Source organism: Convolutriloba macropyga, chromosome 3 (genome assembly GCF_964194025.1).
Source record: "Convolutriloba macropyga chromosome 3, txConMacr16.3, whole genome shotgun sequence".
Classification (NCBI taxonomy): Eukaryota; Metazoa; Xenacoelomorpha; order Acoela; family Convolutidae; genus Convolutriloba; species Convolutriloba macropyga.
This window is the reverse complement of record NC_134470.1, coordinates 26,754,048-26,767,514: the sequence shown is the minus strand read 5'-3', so window position 1 is coordinate 26,767,514 and position 13,467 is coordinate 26,754,048. Positions and strand designations below refer to the sequence as shown.

At 35.5% G+C, this 13,467-nt stretch overlaps 1 protein-coding gene across 2 annotated transcripts in view; it reads right to left on the bottom strand.

Moving 5' to 3' along the window:
- Positions 1 to 13,467, bottom strand: part of LOC142336116 (uncharacterized) — a 186,516-nt gene that overhangs the window by 50,595 nt on the left and 122,454 nt on the right. The window contains exons 1-3 of one of the 2 annotated variants that reach the window (XM_075384665.1): positions 5,990 to 7,281; positions 5,585 to 5,762; positions 4,462 to 4,653 (exon numbers count right to left, since the gene is read on the bottom strand). In XM_075384665.1, coding sequence (XP_075240780.1) covers positions 4,462 to 4,653; positions 5,585 to 5,762; positions 5,990 to 6,025 — 406 coding nt within the window. In that variant the 5' untranslated portion in view covers positions 6,026 to 7,281. Of the gene's footprint in view, positions 1 to 4,461; positions 4,654 to 5,584; positions 5,763 to 5,989; positions 7,282 to 13,467 lie in introns of those variants that run through there. The other variant, XM_075384666.1, reaches the window with a different exon arrangement.

The following is a 13,467-nucleotide window of genomic DNA, read 5'->3' as shown; positions in this document are numbered from 1 at the left end:
GGGCAGATTGTTTTCGCTCGCTCGCTTTCCCGCTCGTCCGTTTCTGTTTCGCTTGCTCTGCGCTTGGTAGGTTTTCGTTCGCTCGATTTCCCGCTCGTTTGTTTCGCTGGCCTTGCGCTCGCTCGTTTTTCGTTCGCTCGCTTTCCCGTTTGTTCATGTCTGTTTCGCCCGTCTTGCGCTCGCTCGTTTTTCGTTCGCTCGCTTTCCATTTCGTTCGTTCCTGTTTCGCTCGCCCCGTTTTTGTTCGTTCTCTTTCCCGCCCGTTCGTTTCTGTTTCGCTCGCCTTGCGCTCGCTCGTTTTTCGTTCGCTCGCTTTCCCGCTCGTTCGTTTCTGTTTCGCTCGCTCTGCGCTCGTTCGTTTTTCGTTCGCTTGAACCCCATCCTTCTCTGTGCCCCCTTTCTTGTGCATTTAGATGTTCATTTATGTTTCTTTCTTTCGGTGCTATAACCCCCACCCCTCTCTGTGCCCCCTTTCTGGTGCATTTAGATGTTCATTTATATGTTTGCCTCTTTCTTTCTTCAGCGCGATAACCCCCCGCCCTTGTTTGTGACCCCTTCGTTTAGCGCGATAACCCCCCGCCCTTGTTTGTGACCCCTTCGCGCATTAGTCTTAGCTCTTTCGGTTCTTTTTTTTGATGGCTAGAGATCAGGTGCGCTCCTTCTGGAGCATAGTAATGCACCGACTCTAGACATCAAAGAAACCAAAAAAGCCCACGCTCAAGCTAAGGCTACTTTTCCGCCCTTGTCTGTGACCCCTTTCGTGCAGCGCGATAACCCCCCGCCCTTGTTTGTGACCCCTTCGCGCATTAGTCTTAGCTCTTTAGGGTCTTTTTTTTCTTTGGTGGCTAGAGATCAGGTGCGCTCCTTCTGGAGCATAGTAATGCACCGACTCTAGACATCAAAGAAACCAAAAAAGCCCACGCTCAAGCTAAGGCTACTTTTCCGCCCTTGTCTGTGACCCCTTTCGTGCAGCGCGATAACCCCCCGCCCTTGTTTGTGACCCCTTCGCGCATTAGTCTTAGCTCTTTAGGGTCTTTTTTTTTCTTTGGTGGCTAGAGATCAGGTGCGCTCCTTCTGGAGCTTAGTAATGCACCGACTCTAGACAGCAAAGAAGCCAAAAAAGCCCGCGCTCAAGCTAAGACTAGTCTTCCAGACGCCCATTTTGCAAGGGTCATGCAAGAATTCGTCGTTTATCTTGCAAGACCCTTGCAAAAATCAGACGCTTATTTTGCAAGATTCTTGCAAGAATTCGACGCTTATCTTGCAAGAATCTTGCAAGAGTTCGACGCCTATCTTGCAAGAATCTTACAAGATCGACGCTTATCTTGCAAGATTCTTGCATATCCGACGGCTATCTTGCAAGATCTTGCAAGAATCTTGCAAGATCTTGCAAGATGGTGCGTAATCTTACAGGACTCTTGCAAGATTCTTGCAAGATCTTGCAAGATAGCCGTCGGTATTAGACTAGGGAATTGAATATCGGAGCAAACAAAATTATCGCTGCCAAAAACGAAACACTTGTTTGTAATAGCAACTAAATAACAATATATTATTTGCAAAGGCTTCTGTACGTGAATTCAAGCTTTGGTTCAAAAAATTTAGGCTTAGTCAAATTTATTGTATTCAATTAATTCCTGCGTTATAGAATAGTTTATGCCAGCGCCTAGACATCTCAAATCACGTTGCCAAAGTCCAGAAAAAATTTTTACTCATTTTGCAATTTTTTGACATATGTTGTCAGCATTTTATATTTAACGTTGCCTTTTTCCAAGACGATATTTTTATCATGTAATTGGTCCAAAACTTTATTGATAATTACTTAAGAACAACTTCAAGTATTTAATTGTTTGTGCGAACAGTGTCTTTTCACAATTAGTATCGAGAAAGACATTTCGAAATTCATCCATGGAATTAACACAATGAATTTTTTTGTAGACATTAGGCGAAAACTAAAAAGTTTAATTTTATGAGAAAAGGCGAAATAAAAATACAAAAAATCATTTATTTAACATTAAGCAACCCGGGCCGAAGTGTCAAAGCAGAAAAAAACGCAAAATTGTGTAAGATTGGCGTGAAAGCGTAAAACTTAGGTAAGATCTACGCTTGAGTGTAGATATTACATAGATTCAACGCATTCACCGTCAATCTTACTTAATTTTGCGTTTTTAAGTGTAGATCTCACATAATTTTGCGTTGGATTTAGCGCAAATCTTACATAATTCTGCGTTGAATTTCACTTAGATCTTACATAATTTTGCGTTGGGCTTAGCGTAGACCTTACATGATTTCCAGTTTCTAAGCGTAGATCTTAAATAATTTTGAATTTAATTTACCGCTCATTTTACATTTTTTTGACGGACTAAGTAAGGGTTTGCGTTTGTGTGTGTGTGCGGGGGGGGGGATTGGGTACCTGGGTAGGGTTGATTGGGTACGTGCGGGTTTAGGGTTAGGTTACTGATTTTAAAGTTACTGATTTTAAGATTACTGATTTTTTGATTACTGATGTAGAGTGCACCGAAAACTCTTCTAAAACTAAAAATGTAAATTAATGGAACTCAACAATTGTCAATAGAACCCTAAAAACCTTCGCTAATTGCAACTAATAAGTACTGAAAATTAATATGAACTACGCTTCAAAACAACAAATTGTTCCAATTTTATGCTTCGACACACCACAATTTTTTGCAACGCGATGTTTTAGTCCAATTTATAAAGAGTCCGGTTTTTAAAAAAAACAAGGAATCTGTGGCACAGTGGCAGAAGATCCGCCAAATATGCTGGAAAGGAGTCTCATACAAAGAGTTCTACCCATTGATTTTTTGTAAGATCAACGCTAAAATCAATGCAAAATTATGTAACACCTCAGCTAAATTCTACCAAAAATATGTAAGATTTATGCTAAGTTAAACGGAAAATTATGTATGATAATCTGTATCTGGCGTTAACAAGGCGGAAAATTCACCACTAATTTCTTACTCAATTTTGCTTGAATGCGTTGATTTAATGTCTCTAAATTTAACGCATTCAACGCAAAATTATGTAGCGAAATTGCGTCAAGTTTTCCAACTTGTCAACGCTAGTTGCTGCTTATCTTACAAATTTTTAGCAAATTTTCTCGGCCCGCGAATAGAGGACTGAAAACGGTAATTTATAATTTTAAAATCTTCCGAACTAAATTTCTACCCTCAAAAGAAACAAAACTTTCAAATCTGTTGCTTTAAGGATTGATTTTTTAATTACTTTTTAGGTATATTTAAAGTAGCGAGGCTAATCCAGTGAAGAATTGAATGCCCCCATTGAGAGGTCGAATTTATGAAAAGACTTATAAAATCGACATGGGGGATAGTTTCCCTACCTTAAATACACGGTCGACTCCCTTAGTAACGTCGACCTAAAGTCTTTTCAAAAGTCGACCAATCGTCTTTTCATATCCAGTACGGTCGACCTAAATTCTACTTCATAGTTCTTTTTTACCAAATATTTGGTGCTTTTTTAGGGGTTTATGGGTTCTTTAAATCCCAGTGTTGAGCACTTCGTATGTACAAAGACAAAATCAAATGCACTAGAAACATCTCAATGATGTAAAATAGAAGGACAAAATGTTGGTTTTTTTTAAAGAATTTTTTAAAAAGATTTTTTTAAAAAGAAATTTTGTCCTGGGCCATTTTAAGATTTTTTTAAAGATTTTTTTAAAAAGAAATTTTGTCCTGGGCCAAAAGTTTTTGCCAACTGAAGCAAAACCAATCAATTTTTTTAAAGATTTTTTTAAAAAGAAATTTTGTCCTGGGCCAAAAGTTTTTGCCAACTGAAGCAAAACCATTAACACTTGCAATTACATTATATGCAAAAAGCATCATTTGAAACCCAAGGTCGACCAGTGCCATATCGGTCGACTTAAAGTAGTTCAAGACCATAAAGTGGAGCATGACCATTAGGGCCGACCTAAAGCCGACCAAGACTATTAGGGTCAACCTAAAATCATTTCATACCCAACATTGGTCGACCATGGTCTTTTTATACCCGATATTGGTCGACCACGGTCTTTTCATAATTCGACATCTCAACGGGGGTGCCAATTAAAGCAAGGCAAACAAGGATAGCACGAATGCTGAAAACTTAAGTTGAATGCGTCACAGTAGAACTTTGCTTTTTAAAGTTATTTGTTTGTTCTTTGTAATCGCCGTAAAGCAGCATTGGGCCGCAGCCAGCTGATCTCTTTTTTTTATTATTCCCTGCATTTCAGACTGTTCTTTTCTCCAGCAGCATTGCTTCTTTGAATCGCCCTCCTCGCTTAGATTCGTCTTATAACTCCACGTGCTATTTTGTTTCATTGTAACATGCTAAAAATAACTGGTAATTTGTTAGTGGGGGACATAAAAACAGTGGGGGTGGATTGGACAGAATAAATCTGCTCAATTTTGATTACTATAGATGCTTGTTCACTTTCTTTGCAGTACTAACCAGTGATGCCTTGAGAGGAATTAGCCCTGAGTATTGTGTCACAGGAGTGATAATTGAGGTTTGTGTCTGTGGACCCATTGAGACAGTGACAATGTCTGCTAACTTGGAAGGCACTCAACTCTATAGTCATCGGGTGGCGATCAGTAGAGTTATCCGGAGGAGCATGAAGACTGAATCCAGTGAACACAATCACTTAAATATATGAAACTTTATCAAATCGGCGAACAGTGATTCTGACTATTTTTCATATTAAATATGACAAGATGCCTTAATATAAAATAATTAGAGTGATCATATCATAAAGATCTTATCAGAACCACTGGCGAATATTCCACAAATGAAATTGTACATGTCAGCTCTTCACAATGAAAACTCTACATTGGTTGGTTTATATATCTGATATGACCCTACATGATAGATACTCGGATAAGTGTTTTCATCATGAAACCTAGAAATGGTTCATCGATCTTTACAGCCTTGAATAACGATCTCATGATATTTTGGTGATGCCGAAGAAAAAATAAAATGAACAGATTATATTAAATTCAGTTGCAATAACTGACAAAAGTGAGGTCAAATTTTTATGTGTATACCTGGACTCGTAAATCTCTGGAGAAATAAAACGCATTCTGAATTAAAGCCAAATTCTATTGCCCAAAGGGTTCTAAAACTTTCATTAAATGCGTCATTGTTGAGTAACTTACAATATTCAGCTGCCATAAATCAAGTAATTGAAGAAAACCTCAGTATATCACTGGGAAAACAATTAATTTAGGCATTAAGTCAAACATCTTTTGTTGCAACATCTTTCCAATTTATTACTCTGTTCAAGACATTGAGTGCGTCCAAAATAAATTTCTCGTCAGTTTATTCTTTCAGAAAAAGTTAACATTTCTGAAAGATAGAAAAAAGGAGTTAGAAAAGGAACATTATATTGGCATGAAAGACTTTTCGCGAATCGAACTTATAAACAAGGTTGGCATTTTATTGTCTGATAAGCTGGATGAGATTTAGGATATGTTTCAATTATTAAGGAAACATAGGTTCATCGAAAAAATTCAGCTTTCAGGTTTGAATTTGAAGGTGAGAATGAAGGTGAGAATGATCTTAACAGTTGTAGTACCTGAGCTGTCGTGGAATCCATTCGCATTGCTATAAAAGTTGATAGAAGAGACGGGATTCTCAGTTCTACAGATGAAATTGCGGATCTGTTGCACGATTGAGAAGATCAACAGACCCACGAATGCCACACTGCAACCTATGATCAACTTGTAATGCACTGTCATCGTCCCATTACATCCCTAGTGATTGTGACTGAACGTTACAAACGAAAGATAATTATTTCTCCTTTTTTTCTGCAGGTAAACCCACGTTAAGTTGAAACTTATAAATGTTGACAATTAAAAGTATTACATATACTATCATGGATGGTGGAACCTGTTATAAGCTCAAACGAAAATAGATGTTTCTTTTCTAGCTGACATGATACGAAAGATTTTTGTGAAGTCTTGTATGATTTGTAACGTTCATTTTTCTTCAAAAACTTTTTGCAACTCCAAATCATACGCAGCAGTAATTTAGGTAAACACGATCTGATTATAGTCTTTTGAATTTTGCTTCCATAACCTGAAGAAATTTTCCCCAAACCGTAAACGAATGAATAAATAATAGCTCAATATGTGTTATTGTAACTAAGAGCAAAAATATTATTTTAAGGCAACTTTCAGTTGTTTGAAATTGGGGGTAATTTGTTCTGATCTAATCCATACCAATAATGTATTCCTTTTGTATAAACATCAGAAAAGGCGGTTAATATCCAATGAATAAACCCAAAAACGCTAACCCACAAAATAAGAAATTTTCTTTAAGAATTAGTTTGAAATTTTAACACTGGAGTAAATGTATCAGATAGTTAGTTAAGAGTTAGTGCTCCCATGAGAGAAACTTGTTACTTTTGATGTTAAAGGAAAAGGAATGAATGCATCGAAGGAAGTACGTTATATCCTTATCCTGATCACCTCAAATGGAAAATTTGTTCACTCACCCGCTTCAAATTCAAAACTAGTTCACACGCTACATGCACATGCAATTTCTTTCTTGTTTTTGGGGAGGAACTAAACATCAAATAATGTCAATATGCCTAAATTCTCTTTGGTTGGGCTGCTTTAGTAATGAAACAAAATTTGTCGATAAATAATAATTTGTCTTGAAAGGAATTACGTAATTATTGCCGGAAAATAAGGGAAAGTTAACTTCTATAGAAATTTTTGGCTGCCGAAATTAGTTTTTGTTCCGCACCACTGGCGTGGAAATCTAATTTAACGACGCTAACTATCACCACATTGAAAACAAATTTTTTTTTCCATCTCTTACTGATTTTTTCAACCGGAAAGTAGAACTTTCCTTTTAACTAGAACTCTTGACCCGTTATAACTAATTCATAAACAATAAACGAAGATGATTTCCTGTCACGGATAAGCAGCAATGACAACAGAAGAACATTTTCGGTGTTTTTCATCATCAAAGCAGTGTGACATAATTCAAATCGATAATTCAATTTTCATTTGGTGCGAAGGGGCGTGAACAAACTGAACTGAACATGTATCTTCATTAAAAATTGACGAAGGTTTTATTGATCCAAGGTAATTTAAATTTACCAATCATGCTGCTAATGTTGTTTGATGTTCATTTGAACGTTCCACGATGTATTTTCGCAATATGAGGCAAGAAAGACTTCATGTAATGATGCGATAATCTGAGGATACAGTGTAATAAAATCAGGAAAAACCAGGGTATAAAGTTCCGCAAACAACGCTAAAGTTGCAGTGTCGCTAAAAAGATTTGACGGAAGATATATAACCCTTTTTTATGTAGGCAAATGATAATCAAAAAACAGTGCAATTGAGTTTAACGCCTTTGTCTGTCACAATTAGCTTTTTGCATCTTTCTTTCTTTCACTTCAATTTTTATAGATAGTCCTTCTAAATGTAAAAAATAAAAAAAAAGTGGACCAAAAGTCTATTTCCGAACCTCTTACATACAAGAGGGAAATGTTGAACGCTAAAGACACCAGAAGTTACAAAACAAAGTAAAATAACTTCCAAGTCTTTACATTCACTACTTAAAAGTTGTTACAGATATCTACTCCTTAGATCTGCTATTTAAAAAAGAGAAAAGTGCAATCTTCAGAAGTGAAGAATGAGATTTGTTTTTAAGACCTCCCGTTTTTGTGTTTGATTTAATATCCGTAAGTTTAATACGCTCGTTAATGTTCCCAACCAAAATGACAACAAATTGGACTGTCGAGCGCTCAAAACGTTTTTTTTTTGCGTTTGAAGTGTATTCGAAAACATTTCGGGCCAGACAGTCCCAGACAGGTACATCGGCTGATCAGACAAGTTCGAACTCATTGTCCTGTTTTTGTGTTACTCTGGTTCAGACCATTTCCAGACTATTGCCCTGCCTTATTTTCATAAAATCATTACCAATTTTTGGCACAGTGGGTTTAAGGTGTTGTAAAATGATAAAAAATTCACAGCGTAGATTGTGATTTTAAAGTATTCGACGCCGTTTTCTTGCAATTTTTGACTTTCTGAAATTGGCCTGTAATTGTTCTTTTTTCTATTCGTAAGTCAAGCTGGATAATCAATGGTCTGAATAATTTCCTATAGACGTGCGACAGAGCTCATTTAATGTTTTCAGTTGATAGCTTATGATTTTTCATGTCATTGAAATTAATTTTTTCAAATACTAAATTTCTTAAATTTGTCTTTTTGTTTTTGTCTACATTTTTATAATTCTCAATAAATCCATGCCCTATATCTTTTATGATGGAATGGAAGTCAGTTTGTTTAATTTATGTTCTATCTGATGCTATCTTGACTTATTTTCATAAAATCATTTTGCCAACTTTTGGCGCAGTGGGTTTAAGGTTTTGTAAAATGATAACGTTCAGGATGCGGTTTCACAATTTTTTAATGTACGTTTTTTTGTTTTTATTATCTAATTTTTGTTTTTCATTACTATTGCAGTTTTATAATCTAATCAGACTTTCGCGTGATGCAAACCGCTTCTGATCAAATTTTTCCGATTTTAGCCAAGTAGACTTAACCACTTTTCAAAATACCTCGGATTAGACCTCCCGGGGTGACCAGCTTAAAAGAAACTGACCAACCACGAAACATCATTTTTGGATTTTATGGAAACTTACTAGACACACAACGACAATAAAAAACTTTCAAGTTTGGCTGACAAACAGTCCAAAGGGCCACCTGCAGTTCCAGAACAACGTTTATGCGCATAAAATTTAAAATTTCTGTAATTTACTTTTATGTTGCCCTACTTAATCATAAAATGCCGTAAAAGTAATTTCATGAACCGTTTTATGATTACAATCAATTCGACACCTCAGTCTCGGATTTATTAAACCTCAAAAAACAACGTTCACTTTATTGTATATTGCTTAACATAAAACGCCAAAAAATATTTTATGGACCATTTTACGGTACAAATTTTCCATAAAATATGCGATCGCACAAAATATCCAGTTTTTTTCAGTTTTTTTTCAAACAATATCCAAGACCAAGCTTTGAATTCATTAAACGTCAAAAAAAACAAAAAGTTCTTTTTTATGGTATCTTACTTATCATAAAACAACATAAAAAATTGTGGACCGTCTTACGGTTACCAATTTTCCATAATATCAAAAAATCATTGAAATTGTTTTCTTCTGTCAAACAGCTGTTAAAATCGAAAAAAGCAGTTTTTTGCAATATAAACCACTAACTGATCAAAGTTTTCAAGGTGACTGAACTAATACATAACTGACCATATCTTTTTTGGATTTTGTCTTTTTTTAGGTATTGAAAGCTTCCTCCATTCAACTGAGCCTCTAATCAAGGTCTGGATTGGATGTAAATCAAACGCAGCAGACATTCACTCCAGGTTGGTCTGATCAGAGGTTTGGCTGTGAAATTTTGACTGGGTATTAAAACTATGTTTTCATAATTGTGACCAAAAAAACTATAATACCTAATTTTCGTGACAATCAATTTATTTATTCAGATTCAGGCATTCATAATTGAACAGTAAACTACATAATCACTGCAAAGCCATCCACTATTTACAATTAGAGCAAACTACCTCAGACTTCCCTAGCACAATTTTCCTAAAGGTTCTGAACTGTTTCCTAGTTGTCTAGATCATTAATGGTAATCTTTGTTTATTCGTCAAAACTTCCGCAGCCATATGTCATGAGCTGTCCACATTTACAATTAGTGGAAAATTGTGAATCGTAGGAGTACAAAAGTGGCAATTCTGGCGTTGATCATACTATAGAAGTAGAGAAAAAAACAATTTCATCCTAATAATTATAAAAATAGCCAGTTTTATCTGTATTGATTGTTTTGACTGTGAGTTTTGGCAAATATACTCTAAAAAGTTCTCGTTTCAATTCAACAAAAAATAGTGTATTGTTACCCGATTTCTCGAGTGAAAAGAGGCACATGATAAAAGACCAATTTACACGGAAAATCATGTAAAATTACTCGATTATCTCGGGATTAACCTGAGGATCTATCGTGCGATTCACACAAAAAGTCAATTAAAATTCGTGAAATTTCTGTGGAATATTGATGAAGCATTTTGGGCCTACAACTCTTGAGTACGTTACTTATACTTTAAACACATTATCCGTGAAAACTTTAAACTTTTTCAATTGGGCCTTTTTCGGTGTTTATCGGCCATGAAATAAACTTCCAAATGAAAAAATTTATGTGTAACCCTCTTATTTTACCAGAATCCGTTTTTATAATACAATACCGAAAAAAATACTACAAAACCTCATAAAACAGTAACGACGGCAATTTGTTAGAATATCTTTTTCCTCCTGCTCTCAAATATTTTTTGAGCAAGAACTCTAAATTGCCAAGAAAAATCAAATTCATTTACAAAGTGCAGCTGTCAGCCACTAGAAATGAGCGTTTAAACCATTGTTTTACCACATCAATTTAGATGGCCCATTTTACCCCCTTTTTGGTTTGAATGATTTCATTGGTTCTAATCGCTTAAAAAGGCCCAATATGGCATAAAATTGTCATTGGCAGAACAGTCCTAAGTTCAACAAAAACAGATTGGAGCGAGGAGAAGGCCCATAGAGTTTGGAATGTTGACAAAGCATTATGGGCCTATATCTCTTGAGGGCGATACATTTACTTTGCATAAGTTATCCGTAAAATTTTTAAACCCCTATCAATTGATTCCTTTTTTGGGTGAATATCGGCCATCGCATAAATTTCTGAATGAAAAACTAGTACCTATCTTCAATGTCTAATTAACAAAAGACAAAGTCAGAAAACCAGTCAATTCTAATTTAGGTTGATTTAATCTGGTTTTCAACAATTAAACCTGAATAAACGTTGATAAAAAATATTACTTTTGTGTTCATTTTATCACTTTTCAATACAATAACAAATAGAAGAGCTTGCGAAAAAAATTCAATTTCATTAGAAGTTTCCAATTTTCTTTATACTCTAATTCACACAAAAAATGGTGTAATTTTTTGTCACACGAGGAAAATTTTGTCGTGTGAAATCACACGAGACGCATTTTTAACACCAAAAATTGTGCGATTTTAAATCACACGAGAAAAAATCTTGTTATTTCACACGAGACATTTTTAGAGTAGCCAGAGAACAGTAAGCATGAGGAAAATTGTACGAGCTTCAATTATTCTCAAAAACACATCACCTCCCACCACCTCCATCCAAAAAATCGAGGAAATGATCCTATAAGTACACTAAATTTTTTACGATTGAATAAAAACACAATCCTTTTTGTTAAAAATTGTTTTCCTACCTAATGGAAAATTCTTTACGGAGAAAGTTTATATTTTAATTGTGTCTGCACCTGAAAACTCTTGTTAAATATATAACAAAATATGGGAGCATCGACAATGTATCCGACAAACAATGATATCTGATCGTTCTAATCAGAAACTGAGCCTTGAATAAATCTACTAACTGGTCATCTGTAAATTTGTAAGATGAAAGACAAAGAAAAAGCTGATATTGGCGCTCTATATCAAATTCAGCTGGTATTGGAACCAAATTACCCTGAACAGCAATTTCCAATGATTGATTGGGTTCCGATGTTTTTATGGGGCAAGTGGGGTTGAAATTTGCTTAATCGAAAATGAAAACACGACCCAAGCCGCATTAAGCACATTTTTCAGGTAATTTGTTATTTTCCACAGGTGATTAAACTTCCTGTTTTGAAAAGGCGGTGCGTGAACAAACTTTAATTTATTGTGACTATTTTCGCTGTTTCCGTTGCAAAGATAAGAGAAAGTGGACAAATGGAAGACAAACAATTAATTTCCGGCTTGGGTAACTTTTGCGAGGTATAGTAATAAATTAACTTAGGGGAATCAACTATCTGAGAAATTGGCTAATTGCTGTGACAGTCAGGAAAGTTGAGTCTAAAAGCCGTTCAAGGTCAGACTATCCAAACTATACCTTAAGGCCCTCCAAGGAGCTACTCGAGACAAACGATAAGTGCACGTAAACAAAAAGAGAAATTTTGCCGTTGATTTATTTGCAAATGTCCTGTAGCAGCATAGGAACATTAATTGATTTCTTATCAAACAGTGCGACGAACATTGAGTAACTGTATGCGTATGGTTATTTGCGCAGCAACATAAGAGTGCTTTACCAGGAAACCAGAGGGCATCTTAAAAGCTCCCTATAATCCAGGATATAACTCTTCTTATTAAAATTTATACATAGGACAACAAATAGGCTTGGTGTGGTATAGATACACACTAAATAAAGTTCAGGTAAATTTACCTGAAAAAATACCTTAACTTACCTGAAACGTTCAGGTAGTTTTGCCTTACCTGAACTTACCTTAACTTACCTCAACTTTACCTGAAAATTACCTGAAAAATTAAGGGGGCACTACCTGAACTTTTACCTGAACATACCTTAAATTTACCTGAAAAACACACCTGAACAGTTAAGGTAAAATTACCTAAACTTACCTGAAAAACAACCAGTACTTACCTGGTATACCACCAGTACCATAAGATGGCAGTAGAAATTAGTGCGTGGGCGAAAGATTGATGCGTGGCCTATTTAATAACTTAGTATAGGTCAGCATCGTATTAGAATATCGAGCAATCCTATTACCTCTGAACTTTTTGATTAGAACCAAGGGGCTCATTTCAAGAAGTTTTATGGCGCAAAATCTTGAAGCCTTGTAAAATTAAACTTTAGAACCTTTTAAGAAAATTTTAATCTTGTTAGAATCTTTTAAGATTCAACAACATCTTGCCATAATCTTCAAGATTGCCCCAGTCACCCATAAATTGTTATCTTGCAAGATTCGAACTAATTCTTACTTGTTGCAAGTTTCTGCATCCTTAGTACGAATTTTGTAGGATCTTAAAAGTTTTTTAAACAGAACTTACAAGATAATTGTGCCTCTTGCAAGAAATTGCAAGATAAGTATTTTTAGTACGACTCTCTAAAACTTACAAGAAATTGTTAGATCTTACTTCCTTTAGTACCTTTAGCACAAAACGCAGGTTCTTACAAGATATCATTTCCTCATACTAACTTGGTACGATTGTACATCCCCTAATAAGTTTCTTAGTAAAACTTACAAGATTAAGCAAGTATTGGCTCTCATTAGTACGAAACTTGCAAGTTCTTACAAGATTTCGTGTGGATTCCAACAGATAATAAAAAAATTGTTTTTGAATTGGGTAGTAAACAAGCCTAATTGGAGTCAAAGGTCTTTGAAAAACTTTTAACGCCTACCCTCCCGATACTGGCAGTGGTTACCAGTATACCCTAGTTGCTCTACTGAGTGTTGTGCTTGTATCTTAACGAGTATTATCGAGATTTTTTTTGTGAAGGATGAAAATGTTAGCAAATTATAATCAAGAATTGGAGGCAAAAAGCAGGTAAACATCATCAAGTGAGAGTTAGGCGCATATTTGGTTCA